The following is a 15,734-nucleotide window of genomic DNA, read 5'->3' as shown; positions in this document are numbered from 1 at the left end:
GAGGCAAAAACGCAGCCATTATGTTATTCTGAATATTCCCTAATACTGTGGTTTCCATGGGAAGTTTCACAACAGTTAGCGGTATGATTCAAGCCTCACAGTTGAAGGGTTTGACAAAAGGCCTGACAATTTAATTTATCGCACCAAACACCCAAGACCTTTAGCCCTATGTGAGCATTCCTGTTCGCTTACCATAATTATTTCACTTATCATTTCAAAGGACCGCTTATGGCCATCACAGGCATTCATACCACAACAGGCAAACAGCCAAACGCCATTAACATTAACTGCAGTGATTTCTCCTCAGATTCATGTGAAGAAGAGTGACTGGAAAACCAAACAATGGCAAATGACAAGAAGAGATGATACAATGCACAAAAAACTCTCACCAAAACCATAGGAGAACTTAACCAGAAGATACACTTCTCTCTAACTACACTGACGGTTCATATCCTTGATAAATGACGTCGTAAAAAGTACTTAGCATCGCTAAACAGAAGTGTAATAGCAAAGAGAAACATTCTTTCAATGGCTTTTGAAATACGTGCAGTAAGTAATTAAAATTAAATGAATTCTCTACAATATTGACGGTACAAAACATTATTCTATTTCCCCTGCGTGGTGCCTTTGATATAAGTTCATTTTCAAACACTTCAGTATTAAAAGCTAAAGAGCAAGTTGGGGGGTGAAAAGCGGCAGTCACTCTACTGAAAATACACCAGTGACCCCTTGTGGCGTGTTTGGTGTATGACGTCATGCATCTTCAAGAAAACATCATATTGTGTGTTTTAATAATCCCTTTACACTGTGCCTTGAATATAGAAATGAAAGTGACAAATGTTTGTGTAGACTTCGCGAAAGAGTCCCTGTAGCAGCAATCTAATTAATGTCTAAACATAGGTTCGGCAGGAGGCTAAACATTCAGATATCCTGACTTTTTATTCCAGAACTTTTCATAGATATAATATCAGGGAAATAAGTTATTGTTGTGTCACTGACATTCTGTCATCCTGTCAGTCACCTTTCGCAAGTAAAATTTGACGACAGCATTACGTTCATAATCTAATCACGGTGTATCAGATTTCTTTTCCGCGTTTAGTTAAGTGTTTCAGCCAATCAGAAGCACCCATGAACGTAATGGCCAATCATAAGGCTCATAAAAGTGTCACCGGTGAGTTTGTTGCAGCGCGCTGCACGCTGGCTGGTTGAGTTTATCAAAATCAACAAAGTGCAGAATCTGTAGATACGCAGTGTTGGGTAAGTTACTCTGAAAAAGTCATTAATTACTAGTTACTCATTACATATTCAATAGTGTAATTAGATTACTGTCCAAATTACTCTGTCCAAAAAGTTGCTCATTACTAATTACTTTCTATATCCTTCATCAACCTTGATTAGTTATTCAAGGATAGACATGAAACGGCTTATTGTATTCATTCAAATAATATTATTAACTGACCAAAGTATTACAAATGTGAGAATTATACATTAAAGCACAGATTTTAAAGTAAGACTTTGAATTTTGAAGTCAATTACGCTATCGCACACGCATATATTTAACAAAGTATTTAGTTTAATTACATCAAAAGTAACTGTATTTAAATTACAGAAAACATATGAGTAATCCCTTACTTTACTTTTTCAAGGGAAAAGTAATTAAATTGCAGTAACTACTTACTTAGTAACTAGTTATACCCAAACACTGTAGATACGACACAAGTCTGTTTATCTGCGAAATAGAACATTTTTAATGTATTTCATTATGTAAGGAATAATTGACGACGGGCGACGACCAACGCATTACCACCTCGGGGTTATACTTTCGAATAAATGAACCCTACCTGAGTCAATTATTCCGCTTATACTACGGTCACCACACCACAGGACATTTGTAATATCCGTACCTGTTAGCATTTGAGACCAGTGATCCCTCACCGGATAAAAGATCACTGCGTTCGCGGGTCTGAAATGTTACGAGAGTATCTATGATAAATAAACAAATGGGAGACTCCATTCGCAAACGGTGGATAAAACCTTGAAAAATGATATATGAGCCCACCAAATCACAGAGATGTTTATTGCTTGCTCGCTCTATCTGGTTCCGCGCCACTTGCGTTACTTAAGAATTGTCATGCGCGAACCAATGGGTGTGGCTAGAGACGTAGTTGTTGATATTTTTCTGTGGAGGCTGTATTCAACCTATAAATGTCGTCATAGATAGGTGCATTCCAGAACCTGCCGTTCGCTGGCCTGGTGTCAATAACAGATCAAATCTCAGTAACAAGGCCGTTTTCTGTTCTGCCACTTACATGATGTTCGCGTGAATATGACTCCCTCTTAGATAACAAAAGCTTGGGTTAAAATTGTGATTTTATTTCATGCCTCCTTTAAAGAAAAAAAACTGTCAACAAATGTCATTTTGTCAATGTCAAATGTTTGAACATGTGAATAATATATATGAATATAGCCTAAATATTGAATTGTTAAGTGAGTTGTAAGGAATTGAATCACTCTTCAGCATGTCAAAATAAAGTGACAGGTGACTTGAGCCAGGAGGTAATTTAATGATTTACTATTACTTTGTTAATCCATCTTATTTGTACATTTCAGTGTACAGTTCATTTGAATGATTTCCATTTTTAATAATGCTGTTAAACTTACTGAACGAAGAGATGCGAATGCATTACTGATCAAATAAGAGCCCGTGGTTATTTCTCCCCCAATCTGGATACATCATATGGATGTGTACAGTAAAGGTTTACCCTCTTTAATCTCATGATGTTAAATTGATGCAAACTTTTTGCTGAAATACCCACAGCATTAACAACAAAGAGTGCGGATTATATGTCCACCAAATACGTGTGAAATTTGCGATCGTTGGAATAACGATAAACACAATGAAAGATTTTTTTAGAAAAGCATTAAAACTTCCACAAAAAAATCATTCTCTTCTCCAGAGGGACTCGCACAGCAAGTTTGCAGAGGGCCTCGCACCCCCCTTATGACGACCATATTCCTTAGGCTATGTATATATGTATACATCAAGACTCATAACAGCTTTCTGGGACATATCATCGTATGAGTTTGACCTCTCTCACACATGAATCCAAATGCACAAGAACATAGTGCAGACACTTTTAATGTCTACGCTCTTGTTAGAAAAAAAAACATTTCAACTGCGCAAATTAATTTGATTTACATTTTTCTTTCTATCCCTTCATTATTAGAAACCTAAACTTAAAACACCACTGCAGATTAACAGGAATTTAAACTTCATTCTTTCTTCACTTAATTTATTTTCTCAATAAGGGGCAGCATTGAAGCTCAAGATTCACATCTTAGCTCAAGGCCTTTCATTTTTTATATGTTATATGTCTATGCATGATCCTGTGAACTTGGGAATTATCTTTGACCTAAAGAATACACTAATGACATGTTGGATGAAGGGTTGCTCTCCGCCTCTGAGATAATACATTTAATTTATAAACACAGGTTTTAGGGCAACATTTTATTTAGTCATCAGTTGTTTCGGCTACAATGATCAGATTTACACGCCTCAAGACCTGAATTGCACAGATCCATGATGCTTTGGATTGATTAGCATCTAATGCTCAGTAACAAACTATAGACAATGTCTAGCAGTGGTTTGTTTACTTTGGATATTATTTATCATCATTTGTCAAAGTAGCTTTCAATTACACAAACTTTCACTTTCTCCAACTGTACACACTCACAACATACATTCTTAGCAACACCAGCTACATTCATTCAACAGATGCTGTGCGTGACAACAGACATCTCAACTCAACTCAACTTTATTTATATAGCGCTTTTTACAATTTTCATTGTTACAAAGCAGCTGTACATGAGACACATTTAATACAAGTATGAATTCTAAAGCAGCCCCCCCGGCCAGGCAGATAGTGCAAAACAATATGCAAACGGTGGTGAGGAACCCAAAACTCCCATCGAGAAAAAAAAACTCAGGGGAACCCAGGCCCAACCAGGGGATTCCAGTTCCCCTCTGGCAAAAGCTGCTGCCTCTGCACAAGCTCAACAGTGCTTGCACAACAAGGCTTAGTAAAAATATAAAAATTAAGGATTAAAGATTATCATTAACAATCTAATAGCATTTGAAATGTTGTAGGAAAAACAAAGTTGTCGCGTCCTTTATCCATCTCTATCCTCTTAGCACTTGTCAGGTCACCGCTTCCCATTCTCAGCTCTGCCATCAGGTCTGGGCATGAACTGCATCCTGCGGTAACCTTGGAACAAAGAGACAAGACTGGCTGAGAGTAGAGTACTGTTCTGCACTCTTTGATGCAACAAGTACATCATTTGTTGTTGGATGTGTTCCTGGTTCCGGTTGATCTAAATAATGCAACCTAAATCCTCTGAGGATTAATATTATGGAGGTGTAGTGTATGCAAGATTAAAAAGATGAGTCTTTAGTCTAGATTTAAACTGACAGAGTGTGTCTGCCTCCCGGACCGTGCAGGGAAGAATATTCCAAAGTTTAGGCGCTAGATAAGAAAAGGATCTACCACCTGCACTTGATTTTGAAATTCTAGGTATTACCAACTGACAGGACCCCTTAAAGCGTAATGTACGTGGAGGTCTGTAATACAATAGAAGTTCATTCAAATACTGCGGCGCTAAACCATGTAGGGCTTTATAGGTAATAAGCAAGATCTTAAAGTTAATGCGATGCTTTATAGGTAACCAGTGCAAGGTTGACAGAACCGGGGTTATATGCTCATACTTTTTTGTACGTGTAAGAACTCGAGCTGCCGCGTTTTGAACCAGCTATGCATGTGTAACAGTCTGTTGGTGAATATATAGCATGAGATGTCCAAATGTACAATATATAGTGTCAATCCTCCATTATTTCCTTCAGTCATACACCAGCAATTGGTTAGAGCAGATATTTTCAAGCACACGTGAGGGAAAGCGGAACATGCCCAGAGGAAAGGGGGGCAGCCGATTGGTTGTTTGAGCTGGACGGGGCCTGAGGTGAAAAGGTAGCTTTGTGAGATTTATTTGGTAGCTTTTTGAGCCTTCTGTGCAGATTTGGTTACTTTTCCGCTGCCCCCAATCTTCTTTTCCACGTTTTTGATGACACCAACAGCAACAGTCTGCCTCATATCTCGGACAGCAAAGCGACCTGAAAAAACACATATTCACTATCACTTTGATTTTTTCAATTATTTGCACTGACGACAAAGAACTATGGAGACACAAACACATACCCAGTGGAGGATACTGAGAGAAGCTCTCCACACACATGGGTTTCCCTGGGATCATGTCTACAATGGCGGCGTCTCCAGACTTCAGGCTTTTAGGGTTGTCTTCCAGCTTCTTGCCTGAGCGGCGATCGATCTTCTCCTTAAGCTCGGCAAACTTGCAGGCGATATGAGCGGTATGACAGTCTATTACAGGAGAGTAACCAGCACTGATCAGTCCTGGGTGATTCAAGATGATCACCTGGAATAAAAGAAAAACGTTCAGATATCCACAAAGAAAACTGAAGATATATTTAATAAACAAGGTGACGAAAAGTGTTTTAAACCTGTGCTGTGAAGCCTGATGCCTCCTGGGGTGGGTCTGATTTGCTGTCTCCGCACACGTTTCCTCTTCGGATGTCTTTCACCGACACGTTCTTAACATTGAAACCCACGTTGTCTCCAGGTAGCGCTTCGCTCAGAGACTCATGATGCATCTCCACGGACTTCACTTCGGTCGTGATGTTGACCGGGGCAAAGGTCACCACCATGCTGGGCCGCATGATACCTGTCTCCACCCTGCCTACTGGTACAGTCCCTATACCTGAAGAGAATATGATTGCAGTGTTCCTGTAGCTCAACGGGTAATTTATAATGTTAGAAACACCATAACTGTGGGTTAGATTCACAATGAATGCATTTACTGAAGTTGCTTTGGATTAAAGTGCACTCATGTTAACACTGATAGTTTATACAGAAATATAAATATTTGCCATATGGTCATTATATGTTATTCTAAATATACAATATAAATTCTGTAAAGGAGGGCACAATTTAGTCAATTAATATACTTATATTTTAAAGCTGTTTCCACTATATTTTGAATTTTACATTGTGTTGTGTTTTAGGGTTAACGGAAACGACCGCAAAATTAATAAATAAAGACCTAGAAGAAGATTTACACAGTTATTTTTCTAGTATGCATTACTTTTACACACGATCCTTGCAACAAGGTTGTCGATTCCATGGTTTTCTCGCTTGGGTTACTTTTAAAACCTTTCCGCAGGTTTTTTTATTCCGTGGTTTGAAATGGAAAGATTTAGTTCATCATTGGTCATTTTTTAAGGTAAGATGGAGTTATTTATGGAAAAAGACAGTGTTTACAATAACTTCATGTGCATGTAAAATAAGGCTGCACAATTATGACAAAATTCTAATAACGATTATTTTGCCCAATGTTGGGATCACATTTACGAAGTTTAAAAAGATAAATGATTGATAATACAATAAATAACATGCCAATTTAACACTGGATTCAACTTAATAACAAATGAAATATATATATATGTATATATAAATATACTGTAATAAAAAATTAGACAATCCTTGCAAAACAGAATGTGGCAGAATAATTGTTTTTACCTCATTTATTTTGTTCTCATTATTGTTGGAAGCCAAAATTGAAATGGAGAACTTATTACAATTAATAGCACAGCCCGAATGTAAAATATGTATTTTATGTACAGTAGTGGCATTTTTAGTTTTGGTATTAGGGATGAGGTCATTGTAGCATTTTTTTTGTATTAGGTAAGGGGTTGTTAAGCTATTTTTGGGTTAGTTTTGATTGGCTTTTGGACTAGTTTTGTCAGGCTTTTGGACTAGTTTTGTCAGGCAGGTCTGGCAACCCTGCTTAGAAACAATGTACATGGGAGAAACACTGATTATTTATAATCTACGAAAAGGCTTTCTTGATTCAAATCTTAAAAAATACATCACCCCGTACAATTCTGCTTGGTGTAATGAGACCAGGACCAGGTTAATCCCACCTCCAATCTTATAGACGTCTTGTAAGGGTAGACGGAGGGGTTTGTCAGTGGGGCGTGTTGGGGGCCTGATGGTGTCAAGAGCTTCCAGCAAGGTAACACCATTAGCGTGCTGCTCCTTCCTGTCCAGCTTCCAGCATTTAAACCATGGCATCTACCCAACAAAAAACTGATGCTTTTATCAATTGAGTTGCCGGTTTTTAACCAGCACTATAACCGAAAAGTGGTTCCGACTATTCGATTTCTGCAGCTATTATAAACGTAAAGGCAAATGAGACTCACATTAGATGATGCTTCCAACATGTTGTCGCCATGCCAACCTGAAATAGGGACGAAGGGCACGGAGGCGGGGCTGTAGCCGATCTTTTTAATGTAGGCGCTTACTTCCTTAACAATCTCATCATAGCGTTTCTCGCTGTAGGCCGGCTCTGTGGAGTCCATCTTGTTGACGGCTACAATCAGCTGCTTGACACCCAGTGTGTAGGCCAGTAGGGCGTGTTCCCTGGTTTGCCCGTTTTTAGAGATGCCTGCCTCAAATTCACCAACCCCAGCGGCCACAATGAGAACTGCGCAGTCTGCCTGGGAGAGAAAAGTTACATATTAAATATACGAAGTCATTCTTCTAGTGAGCAGGGACATTGTTGTTCTCAGCTTCTCTAATAACAGTTGTTAAAATCAACACAAACAGCGATATGTCCAAGGTCAACACAATTTGTGTGACTTTCCACTCAACTTGTTTGTCCCTTTTATTTATTTAACACAAAATCAACACAAAATGACACGTTTGGCATTACTTTACACACAAATACAAGAGGACTCAAGTCAGTGTTGTTTTACCTGAGACGTCCCAGTGATCATGTTTTTGATAAAGTCTCTGTGTCCGGGGGCATCTATTATAGTTATGTAGTACTTGGTGGTCTCAAACTTCCAAAGTGAGATATCTATTGTGATCCCACGCTCCCTCTCAGCCTTTAGCTTGTCCAGAACCCAGGCGTACTTGAAGGAACCTTTCCCCATCTGTCAAAACAAAGATGATAAATAACTATATTGTGTTTAATACACACAAGCTTTTTCTTTCCCAAATCTAACTTTATTAATAGACCATGATGGTACTTATCAATCAAGCGGTTTCTGTAAATCTGTAGAACCAGACATTTTTACTTTGGGACTAACATTGTACACCGTAACAGCACGCGTGATTGACATAGGTATACATCGGGTGAAGCCTTTAATTGCTTTGTATTGGAAGAGAGTAGAAATGCCGTCTATAACACAATAATATATCTTTCTGTTTACCGTTGGGAAATATAAAATATGTGTTAAAAGGTAAATTCTCTGTTCACATACCTCAGCAGCCTCTTTCTCAAACTTCTCAATGGTCCTTTTATCAATCCCTCCACATTTATAGATGAGATGACCAGTGGTTGTCGACTTTCCAGAATCAACATGGCCGATGACCACAATGTTGATGTGGATCTTCTCTTTCCCCATGATCAAGGGTTGGAACAGCTGGAGTTTGCTTGTTCTCCTTCTATAGCCATGCCAAACACACCACAAACAAATTTTTACGATTCACTATTAGATATAGATTCAATATCAGACATAGTATTCCGAGCCTAGCAGAAAAAGCAATTTAATGTAATTTCTGACTATCAAAATGCAGATATTTGGAGAATATTTGTTCTAATAAAGTGTAATCATCTGCTTAACCTAAGATACTAGATATCATGAAAAAACACATTACTAAAAGAAACCCAATAACAACAACAAACAATGCATCATCTTTGCAGTTTTATTCCTAAATCAAAAACAATCCAAAAACAGTAAATCGTATTATTTGTAAATCTGTCAAGCTACCCATTCCTTTTATAGACAAACCAACCATCACAGACAATACAACACATCACATTTAGAATTTCAATATATTTTATGGTCAGGCTAAAGTCTCTTAAAGGTTGTGGCCTCTTACCTGCTCGGCCCTCAGCAAACAGACACCCTGCGCTCCTGTAAGTATGTGTGTGTAATAAAATCGTCCCGTTTGATACAGCAATGCGGCACTTGAAGTGGGGGTGAGGCTGTGGAGAGGGACTGCAGTGATACGGTTGCAACAGCAGCAGAAATGAACTTAAAACGAAAGCAGGAGAGATGAAGGAGAGAGCAACAACCCACAGTGACTCAGCTGTCCTGATTTATCTCACCAAGGGAAAAAACAGATGAAAATATAATTCTGAACAGATGGATGACCAAATCATGTTCTTTTTAAAAACGGTTTATAGAAATATTAACTATGTTATTGTTATCTAGTCAACTTAATTTAAGCAAATGCTATGAGATTATTTAGGAATGGAATTGTATTATTTATTAAACCATTAAAAAAATATTGTAACCGCATCGACATCTGTAAAAGTGATAGTTCACCAAAAAGTTATTTCATCATGGACACACACACGTCACTCCAAACCTTTACAATTTACTTTCTTCAGGAGAACACATAAGATATTTTGAAGAACATTGGTAATCAAACAATACTGACTTCCACTGTATGGACAATGACCAAGATCAATCAAATTCAGGTTTTAAATGACATGCGGGTTAATCAATTTTCTTTTTTTTGTTAACTATCCCTTTAACAGAATTCAATTGACCTCCATTATATGAACACAAGACCACCAACACATTTCTTAAAATATCTTCATAAGAGAGCAATATACAGGTTTTGAATGAAAATATGACAGATGTTCATGTCTGGGTGAACTACCCCTTTAAATGCTAATTCTCAGAAATATAGATATTCACAAGTCAAAGCAGAACAACGCTTTTTTATTAGGGAATTACACCAGATGTGTGTGTACACATTCGGTCAAATATCTCAAACAGCCATGACTCAGAAACAAAATATCCATCACTATTTTCTAAGCGTCTGAACAGTGGCCATTTAGTAACAGAATCATGTGTTGTTTCATACATATAACACGAGACACGAAATATCATTTAGACTGCTGTGTAATTCCTAAAAGTCACAAAACAAACTGGTTAATTCTCTGGATTAACCCAAAAGGTCCATGACAAAAATAAAACCACCACTTAAAATGTCCTCCCAAAATAAAATACATAACATGCCCCAGCTCTGTTTTGTTTTCAATCTCAGCTGAGGATAGCTTAATGTTGCTTATCATACAGTACTTGTCCGGTCTAGTCTGACCCTTCACACCCACCAATGGCTTTTCTTTCTCAATGCTGCCTTCTCATGAACAGCTGAGAATAAAGCTCAGGAGCACTTTTGAAACCCTGGACTGCAGATAACGCACACGAGCACCCCACATTTCTTTCATGTCACTTTTACATTGGCTCTACTATGACCAACATTGGCTACAAATCTCTCTCAACCCTTCGGATCAGTCAGTCCATTCAAACGTCTGGTTTCCCAAAACGCTCTGCTGTTGCTACGTCCTGCGGCGCTTGGCTCCTCCCGGACTGGAGGGGTTGCTGGAGTTCATCACCTTCTCCACGGCTCGGCTCCTCTTCCTCTTTTCCCCAACTGTTTCTTTTGACGACCCGCTGCCCGTCTCACCTGAGCCCCCCCTCTCGGCCCGCTCTTTCTCGCGCCCGCTGCCCGATCTCTCCGACGTCTTCACGGAGGAATTGCTGCCTGACAAAGAGATGGGGGAGGGAGGAAACAGGAAGAAAAAGGGTTGGAAAAGGAAACACAAAGAACAAAATAGATTTACATCACTATTACGTGTTTATTATTATATACACTTATTTCACACAGCCGCCATGTTAAGATCAAAAGCGGGACTCCAATGGAAACAAAACGCTCTGGATCACAAACCTACAGCAATAGGATTTTTTTATCTTATCTGTGAATAAAAAATCATGCAATTTTTATCTATGATGTAAAATGTGGAAAATAAGTAGTGATGGGTTGGAAATCTAGCTATTGTAGTTGACCTTTAATAACAGGTATCTTCCCACCAGAGCCTAGCTTTCAATTTTAACATGGCAGCTTGGTAAATCAATAAGGACGGCAATGTATTTATTTCACCACTTGACAACTTTGAAGATTTTGGGATGGAGGGTTCTTTTAACCATTTTAGTCATATGAGTGCCCCTTCATACAATACCTAATATCAACAGCGATATTCCTATACCAACAAAGTATTTTCCGTTATCTTATAAACACGATTATTGTATCTTACCACATTTTCAATAAAAAAATGTACAGTCCTACATTCAACGGATGTAATATCTGCCTAGTGTACAACACACTAGTCTCTTGTTTGCAGCCTGAAAAGTACAAACTTTCAATCGTAGAACATAAGCTACAGACACAACCAGCATTTGCTTACAATGAGTCCACCAATATTCCAAAACCTGAAAATGCATTTCTTTCAAGGGCAGTTAAGTTTTGTCACAATATTAGATTTTCATTACACGATTATTGTGAATTCACAAAGTTATTGTTACTTTATTTTTTTTCTCTTTTTGGCCAAATATCACTTCCATGATGTCCTTAAAGTGCTCCATTGTCACACATTAGTTTCATACTTAATATACTAAAAATATATATATATTTGTACTTCTATTCATGGTGTCTCAAAATGGTGTCTCTTCAATATGAGGTTTGTCTTTAGAACAACTAAAAACACATTTTTTAACAAGAAGTACAAAATAAGTGCATGAAATAGAACACTTCAAGCTCATTTTAGTGTATTATAGTGTACTTTATTCACCTGGTCTAGTAAGCTGCCTCTATAGGCAGCACGAAGAGGTTCCATAGATGCACTTCACGGACACGAAAACTGAAAACATCCCTTTTTAAACAAAATTGAAGGGATTTTCAAATTGAGGGTGCCTTTTATTTCTTTAACCTCCCAACTAGACGTTTTGGAAAGATTGGTGAACCTTTGTGCAAGGAACTATAAAGCTGTCAAGAACACAAACCCTCAACATGCCATGCTTCAACAAACCTCACCCCACTCACACACATACAAACATCCATACATACATACAGAATAATAAGCCGCAGTGTACTGAGTAGGGGTGGGAATCAAAGGGTAACTCCCGATACGATTCGATAAGCGATACAGGGCTCACGATACCGATAATATCACAATGCGCCGATTCTGTGATAATCGATATATCGCTTGGCAATTCTATAACAATACATCACAACATCTGTAAATGAAGGGAAAGAAGGATCTATTAGATGAGCATTGTTAGTGTGTTGCAACTCTCGGTCTTTAGCTTTGTTTATTCTTGCGCTTGTCTTTAGACTGTGAGTCTCTGGTGACTCCACACGCGGCTCCACAAAAAACGGGGGGTTGCGGCATGTCACGACAAAGCGCTCACGCTATGAGCATCATTGCGCATTTCAACAGAAGTTTCGCCTCTGCTCGCCCAAAGTTGAACTTTATAAAAACTATTAAAGCTTTACAAAACAATCTGACTTCGGAAATATGTGTGAATGAGCTTTTTTAATATGCATGCGCAGATACCTGCACCACTGCACGAGCACTGCGGTTGAGAGAGAAAGCGCCGGACTGGAGCGAATCTTGAAATCACAGACTGAAAGAAGGTGAAAAGAGTATTCTCAACTTGCAAAGCGCCGTGTTTACTACACCTACTTATTTACATTCACTAAGAAATCCAAAGTGCGCCCACACTTTTGATTTAAAAGACGCTGGCGCATCTCTAATTTGTTGTTGGTCCGCCATTATGCTTGCATTTCTTCTCCGATGTGAATTACATTCATCTGACCATCTGTAATCTGGGAGCATCACCACAAGAAATATGAGGGTGCTGCCGTTCCGGTAAGCACAGTGTATGTATGTATTTAGATCTTTCGTATTTGAAAAAAATCGATACTTTGTGCCAGAGAATCGATAACGTCTCGCTGGCTGAAATGTCGCAATAAATCGCCGTATCGGTTTTATTTCCCACCCCTAGTACCGAGCACACAAACAAGACAAAAAAAGAGAAAGAGAAATGATAGTGAAAGAAAGACGAGACGAAAGAGAGAGACGCACATGGTCATGGGTCTCTGAAGGTTGTCTACAGAGGCCTCTGGTAATGAGCTGGTCTGTACTGAGCTCAAGCTGGAGTTTTGGAACAGAGCGAAACGTTTTCTTCTGTCCATACCTCGCAAAATCCTGGCCAGCCGTACTGGGACCCAGACCTTTAAAAATGAGACACAAATGACCAGTGTGAGCGACGGTGAGCTACACGCCAACGGGAGAACGATCCAGAAAAAAGTGATGCATTGACGCAGGCTTTAATTGACGGCTTACGTCAAGGAAAGAGAGAGAAAAGGAAAAAGACTTGGAAAGAAAAGTACGGAGTGTGTACGTGAGAGAAACGGAACAGGAAGAGAGAACCTTCTTCGTGTGTGGTGGGAGGGTCGATCTCCTCTTTGATGTCTTCTTTTGCATCATCTTCTGATGCCACTTTACCTGTATAAAAACAAGAGCATTTACTGACCTGCAGGATAATGAATCATGGTTTTGAGTAGAAATGAAGTGAGCTTGTCTTTGGCAGACTGAATATTATTTGTATAACCATAGTTTAACAACAAATACCATGGTTAAAACTATGATCATTGTGGTGAGACCATAATCAATAATTTCACCACAAAAATACATTTCTGTAATTTCTGCAATAAACGCAAACGGAGGTTAAAGATTCTCACCTTCTTTAACGTCTTGTATGATCTCTTCGGGAAGCACAAAGCTTTTTTCTGAGTTGGGAAAGGGGAGTATTTCTGATTCGTGCTGTGGTATAAAACACAATTCAATGGTGAGGTTTTTAATTTTCTGCATATGTTTTAAAAGAAATTAAAAGTGTCTTACCAGTGCCTGCATGTCATACATGGTGCTGAGATGATCCCAGATGACTTTAGATGACACCTGTCTGCCGATATTCTGACTGAATTTATCACGAATACAGATCATGTGAAAATGACGATTCACCCCTGCAAATATGACACAATTGGTCACACACAAAAACACAAAATTGTTGTTATTATAAACAACCTTAAGGAAATGAACCACGAAAGCTAGTGTTTAAACCATAGTAACCAGAAAATGTACTTGCGTTTCATCATAATAACCACAACTTAATCATGGTGATTGTAGTATACTTCCTGTTATACAAATAGCAAAAAACATGGTAACTACACTTTTACTATAACAAAACAATGGTTTACTTTCATAAGGGTTAGCCTAGCCATCGTGCTAGTTAGCAGCCCTGCTAATGTTTGCTAGCAGGGCTGCGAACAAAACTAATCCACCGTAAATAACTGCCTTTATAACAACATTATTTACTTTTAAACGTCGATCCTGATAATATAATTGACTTTAGCCCGTTATTTTTCCTTAGGTCTGTAACAAAGCCATACAAATACGTTACCCGTTACATTACCTGAGCCTAAACAACTGGGTGTCAAAGGCGATGAAGCTAACGTTTAAAATACTCCATGCAATGACACACGACTCATATCTTATCCATTACATCATAATTTTGCTATTAATTGGTTCACGATTATGGGGAAGAAACGAGTACACGTCTTCTTTACGATGTTGTATTCCGTCTCACGTGCAGTCAATATAACTGGACGCCAAAGGCCTGTTATTCATTTCATTACATCTTACCTACAGGTTTGTGACCCAACATGGCGTGAAAAAGACACACTTCAACCTCTTGACTCCATACAATTGATTCATCGGGGGTACAGATTTCGGCTTGTTTTTCGTCCGATGGCACAATCTCTGCTTCGCCCATGTTTCTCCTCTGACACAGACAGTGACAGACGCCGCACTGCTGCAAGTAGGGCTAGCTTGAGCGAATAACGGGAGGGACTTCCGGTGTAACGTAAACAAACCGTGCTGCCTTTCCCTGCGGTGTTCCTGGTCATATATCAAGCACAATCATACTGGATGTAATTGATCAGATTCATGTGACAGATTAAATAGTGCTATTATATAAAAAATTGGTGCAATTACAGTAAATTATATTAGTAACGCTACGTTAAAATAGATACAGTATTGTGCGTCAATATGGGTACTGTACAGTGCAAGTCTATGCGATTATTTAGTGTAGCACGCGTGCGAAACAGTTTATCAGGAAGACAGTTGCTTGTTTGTGTAAAATGCGTGTTGTTGTGCTTGTTTGCGTGTGACGTTAATCAATTGCGCAACGCTGTCTTTTACGAGTGAAACTAGACTAATAAAACTAGATGTGGAATTCTGGAAATTAATGTAATTGGTACTACTCGCCCACTTTACATTGACATTACATTTACATTTAGCAGACGCTTTTATCCAAAGCGACTTACAAAGAGTTTAGGAGCAATAAGCGATAGTTAATGTGCGGGACTCGAACCAGCGTCGTCCCTCATAAGAGACGGGCAATCTCAGGCTGCTAAAGATCGCAGTTTGTAGTCTGTCGCATTATTGTTCTGGGAGTGTGGTTCACTCGCACATATCTCTTTTTTCCATACTCTTTGGCTGGCCTCCGTTTCACTCACCCATCCGGGTCACGGCAACATTGTTACCGGTCCGAATCGCCCCCTCTGTGCGGGCCTCGAAACAGCATCGTTTCGGCATGGGATATTCTATACAGTACAGTCAATAACCTTTAAAGTTCAAGTGCAATGAATTTAAAATCACTTAATTGTTATTAAGATTACCCA

General features: G+C 38.8%; 2 protein-coding genes and 1 long non-coding RNA gene across 5 annotated transcripts; 1 reads left to right on the top strand and 2 right to left on the bottom strand.

The window, feature by feature from the left end:
* The first annotated feature begins 1,140 nt into the window (after positions 1 to 1,140).
* LOC130409002 (uncharacterized) lies at positions 1,141 to 6,179 on the top strand. Its single transcript, XR_008904811.1, has 3 exons — positions 1,141 to 1,257; positions 5,689 to 5,866; positions 6,131 to 6,179. It is a non-coding gene; the product is annotated as an uncharacterized LOC130409002 (long non-coding RNA).
* On the bottom strand, positions 3,800 to 9,705 carry eef1a2 (eukaryotic translation elongation factor 1 alpha 2). The gene is made up of 8 exons (XM_056732562.1): positions 9,015 to 9,705; positions 8,393 to 8,576; positions 7,883 to 8,062; positions 7,328 to 7,624; positions 7,049 to 7,199; positions 5,570 to 5,826; positions 5,250 to 5,484; positions 3,800 to 5,164 (listed from the first exon to the last, which is right to left on the bottom strand). The coding sequence occupies exons 2-8, from the start codon at positions 8,534 to 8,536 to the stop codon at positions 5,037 to 5,039; spliced, it is 1,392 nt and encodes a 463-aa protein (XP_056588540.1). The 5' UTR covers positions 8,537 to 8,576; positions 9,015 to 9,705; the 3' UTR covers positions 3,800 to 5,036.
* Positions 9,706 to 9,844: 139 nt separating this feature from the next.
* On the bottom strand, positions 9,845 to 14,898 carry mrgbp (MRG/MORF4L binding protein). Of its 3 annotated transcripts, none has more exons than XM_056732563.1 (6): positions 14,695 to 14,898; positions 13,894 to 14,015; positions 13,734 to 13,815; positions 13,423 to 13,497; positions 13,075 to 13,223; positions 9,845 to 10,690 (listed from the first exon to the last, which is right to left on the bottom strand). In XM_056732563.1, exons 1-6 carry the CDS (start codon positions 14,822 to 14,824, stop codon positions 10,613 to 10,615), a joined length of 636 nt encoding a protein of 211 aa, XP_056588541.1. In that variant the 5' UTR covers positions 14,825 to 14,898; the 3' UTR covers positions 9,845 to 10,612. The 3 variants fall into 3 exon arrangements, with proteins under 3 accessions (XP_056588541.1, XP_056588542.1, XP_056588543.1); XM_056732565.1 differs by having other exon boundaries at positions 10,527 to 10,694; positions 14,695 to 14,897; XM_056732564.1 differs by lacking the exon at positions 13,075 to 13,223 and having other exon boundaries at positions 9,845 to 10,694; positions 14,695 to 14,892.
* Between the last annotated feature and the right edge of the window lie 836 nt (positions 14,899 to 15,734).

This window comes from Triplophysa dalaica, chromosome 20 (genome assembly GCF_015846415.1).
Source record: "Triplophysa dalaica isolate WHDGS20190420 chromosome 20, ASM1584641v1, whole genome shotgun sequence".
Taxonomy (NCBI): Eukaryota; Metazoa; Chordata; class Actinopteri; order Cypriniformes; family Nemacheilidae; genus Triplophysa; species Triplophysa dalaica.
Note: the sequence above shows the minus strand (reverse complement) of the source record. Positions and strands in the feature narration are given on the sequence as shown.

Excerpts from the sequence above, each read along its gene's own strand:
- eef1a2 (XM_056732562.1), bottom strand. The coding sequence starts at position 8,536 with ATGGGGAAAGAGAAGATCCACATCAACATTGTGGTCATCGGCCATGTT. Across the intron at positions 8,063-8,392 it reads TTGAGAAAGAGGCTGCTGAG|ATGGGGAAAGGTTCCTTCAA; the intron begins GTATGTGAACAG and ends TTGTTTTGACAG. Across the intron at positions 5,485-5,569 it reads CATCAGGCTTCACAGCACAG|GTGATCATCTTGAATCACCC; the intron begins GTTTAAAACACT and ends CTTTTATTCCAG.
- mrgbp (XM_056732563.1), bottom strand. The coding sequence starts at position 14,824 with ATGGGCGAAGCAGAGATTGTGCCATCGGACGAAAAACAAGCCGAAATC. Across the intron at positions 13,816-13,893 it reads TGTATGACATGCAGGCACTG|CACGAATCAGAAATACTCCC; the intron begins GTAAGACACTTT and ends TTTATACCACAG. Across the intron at positions 13,498-13,733 it reads CATACAAGACGTTAAAGAAG|GTAAAGTGGCATCAGAAGAT; the intron begins GTGAGAATCTTT and ends GTTTTTATACAG.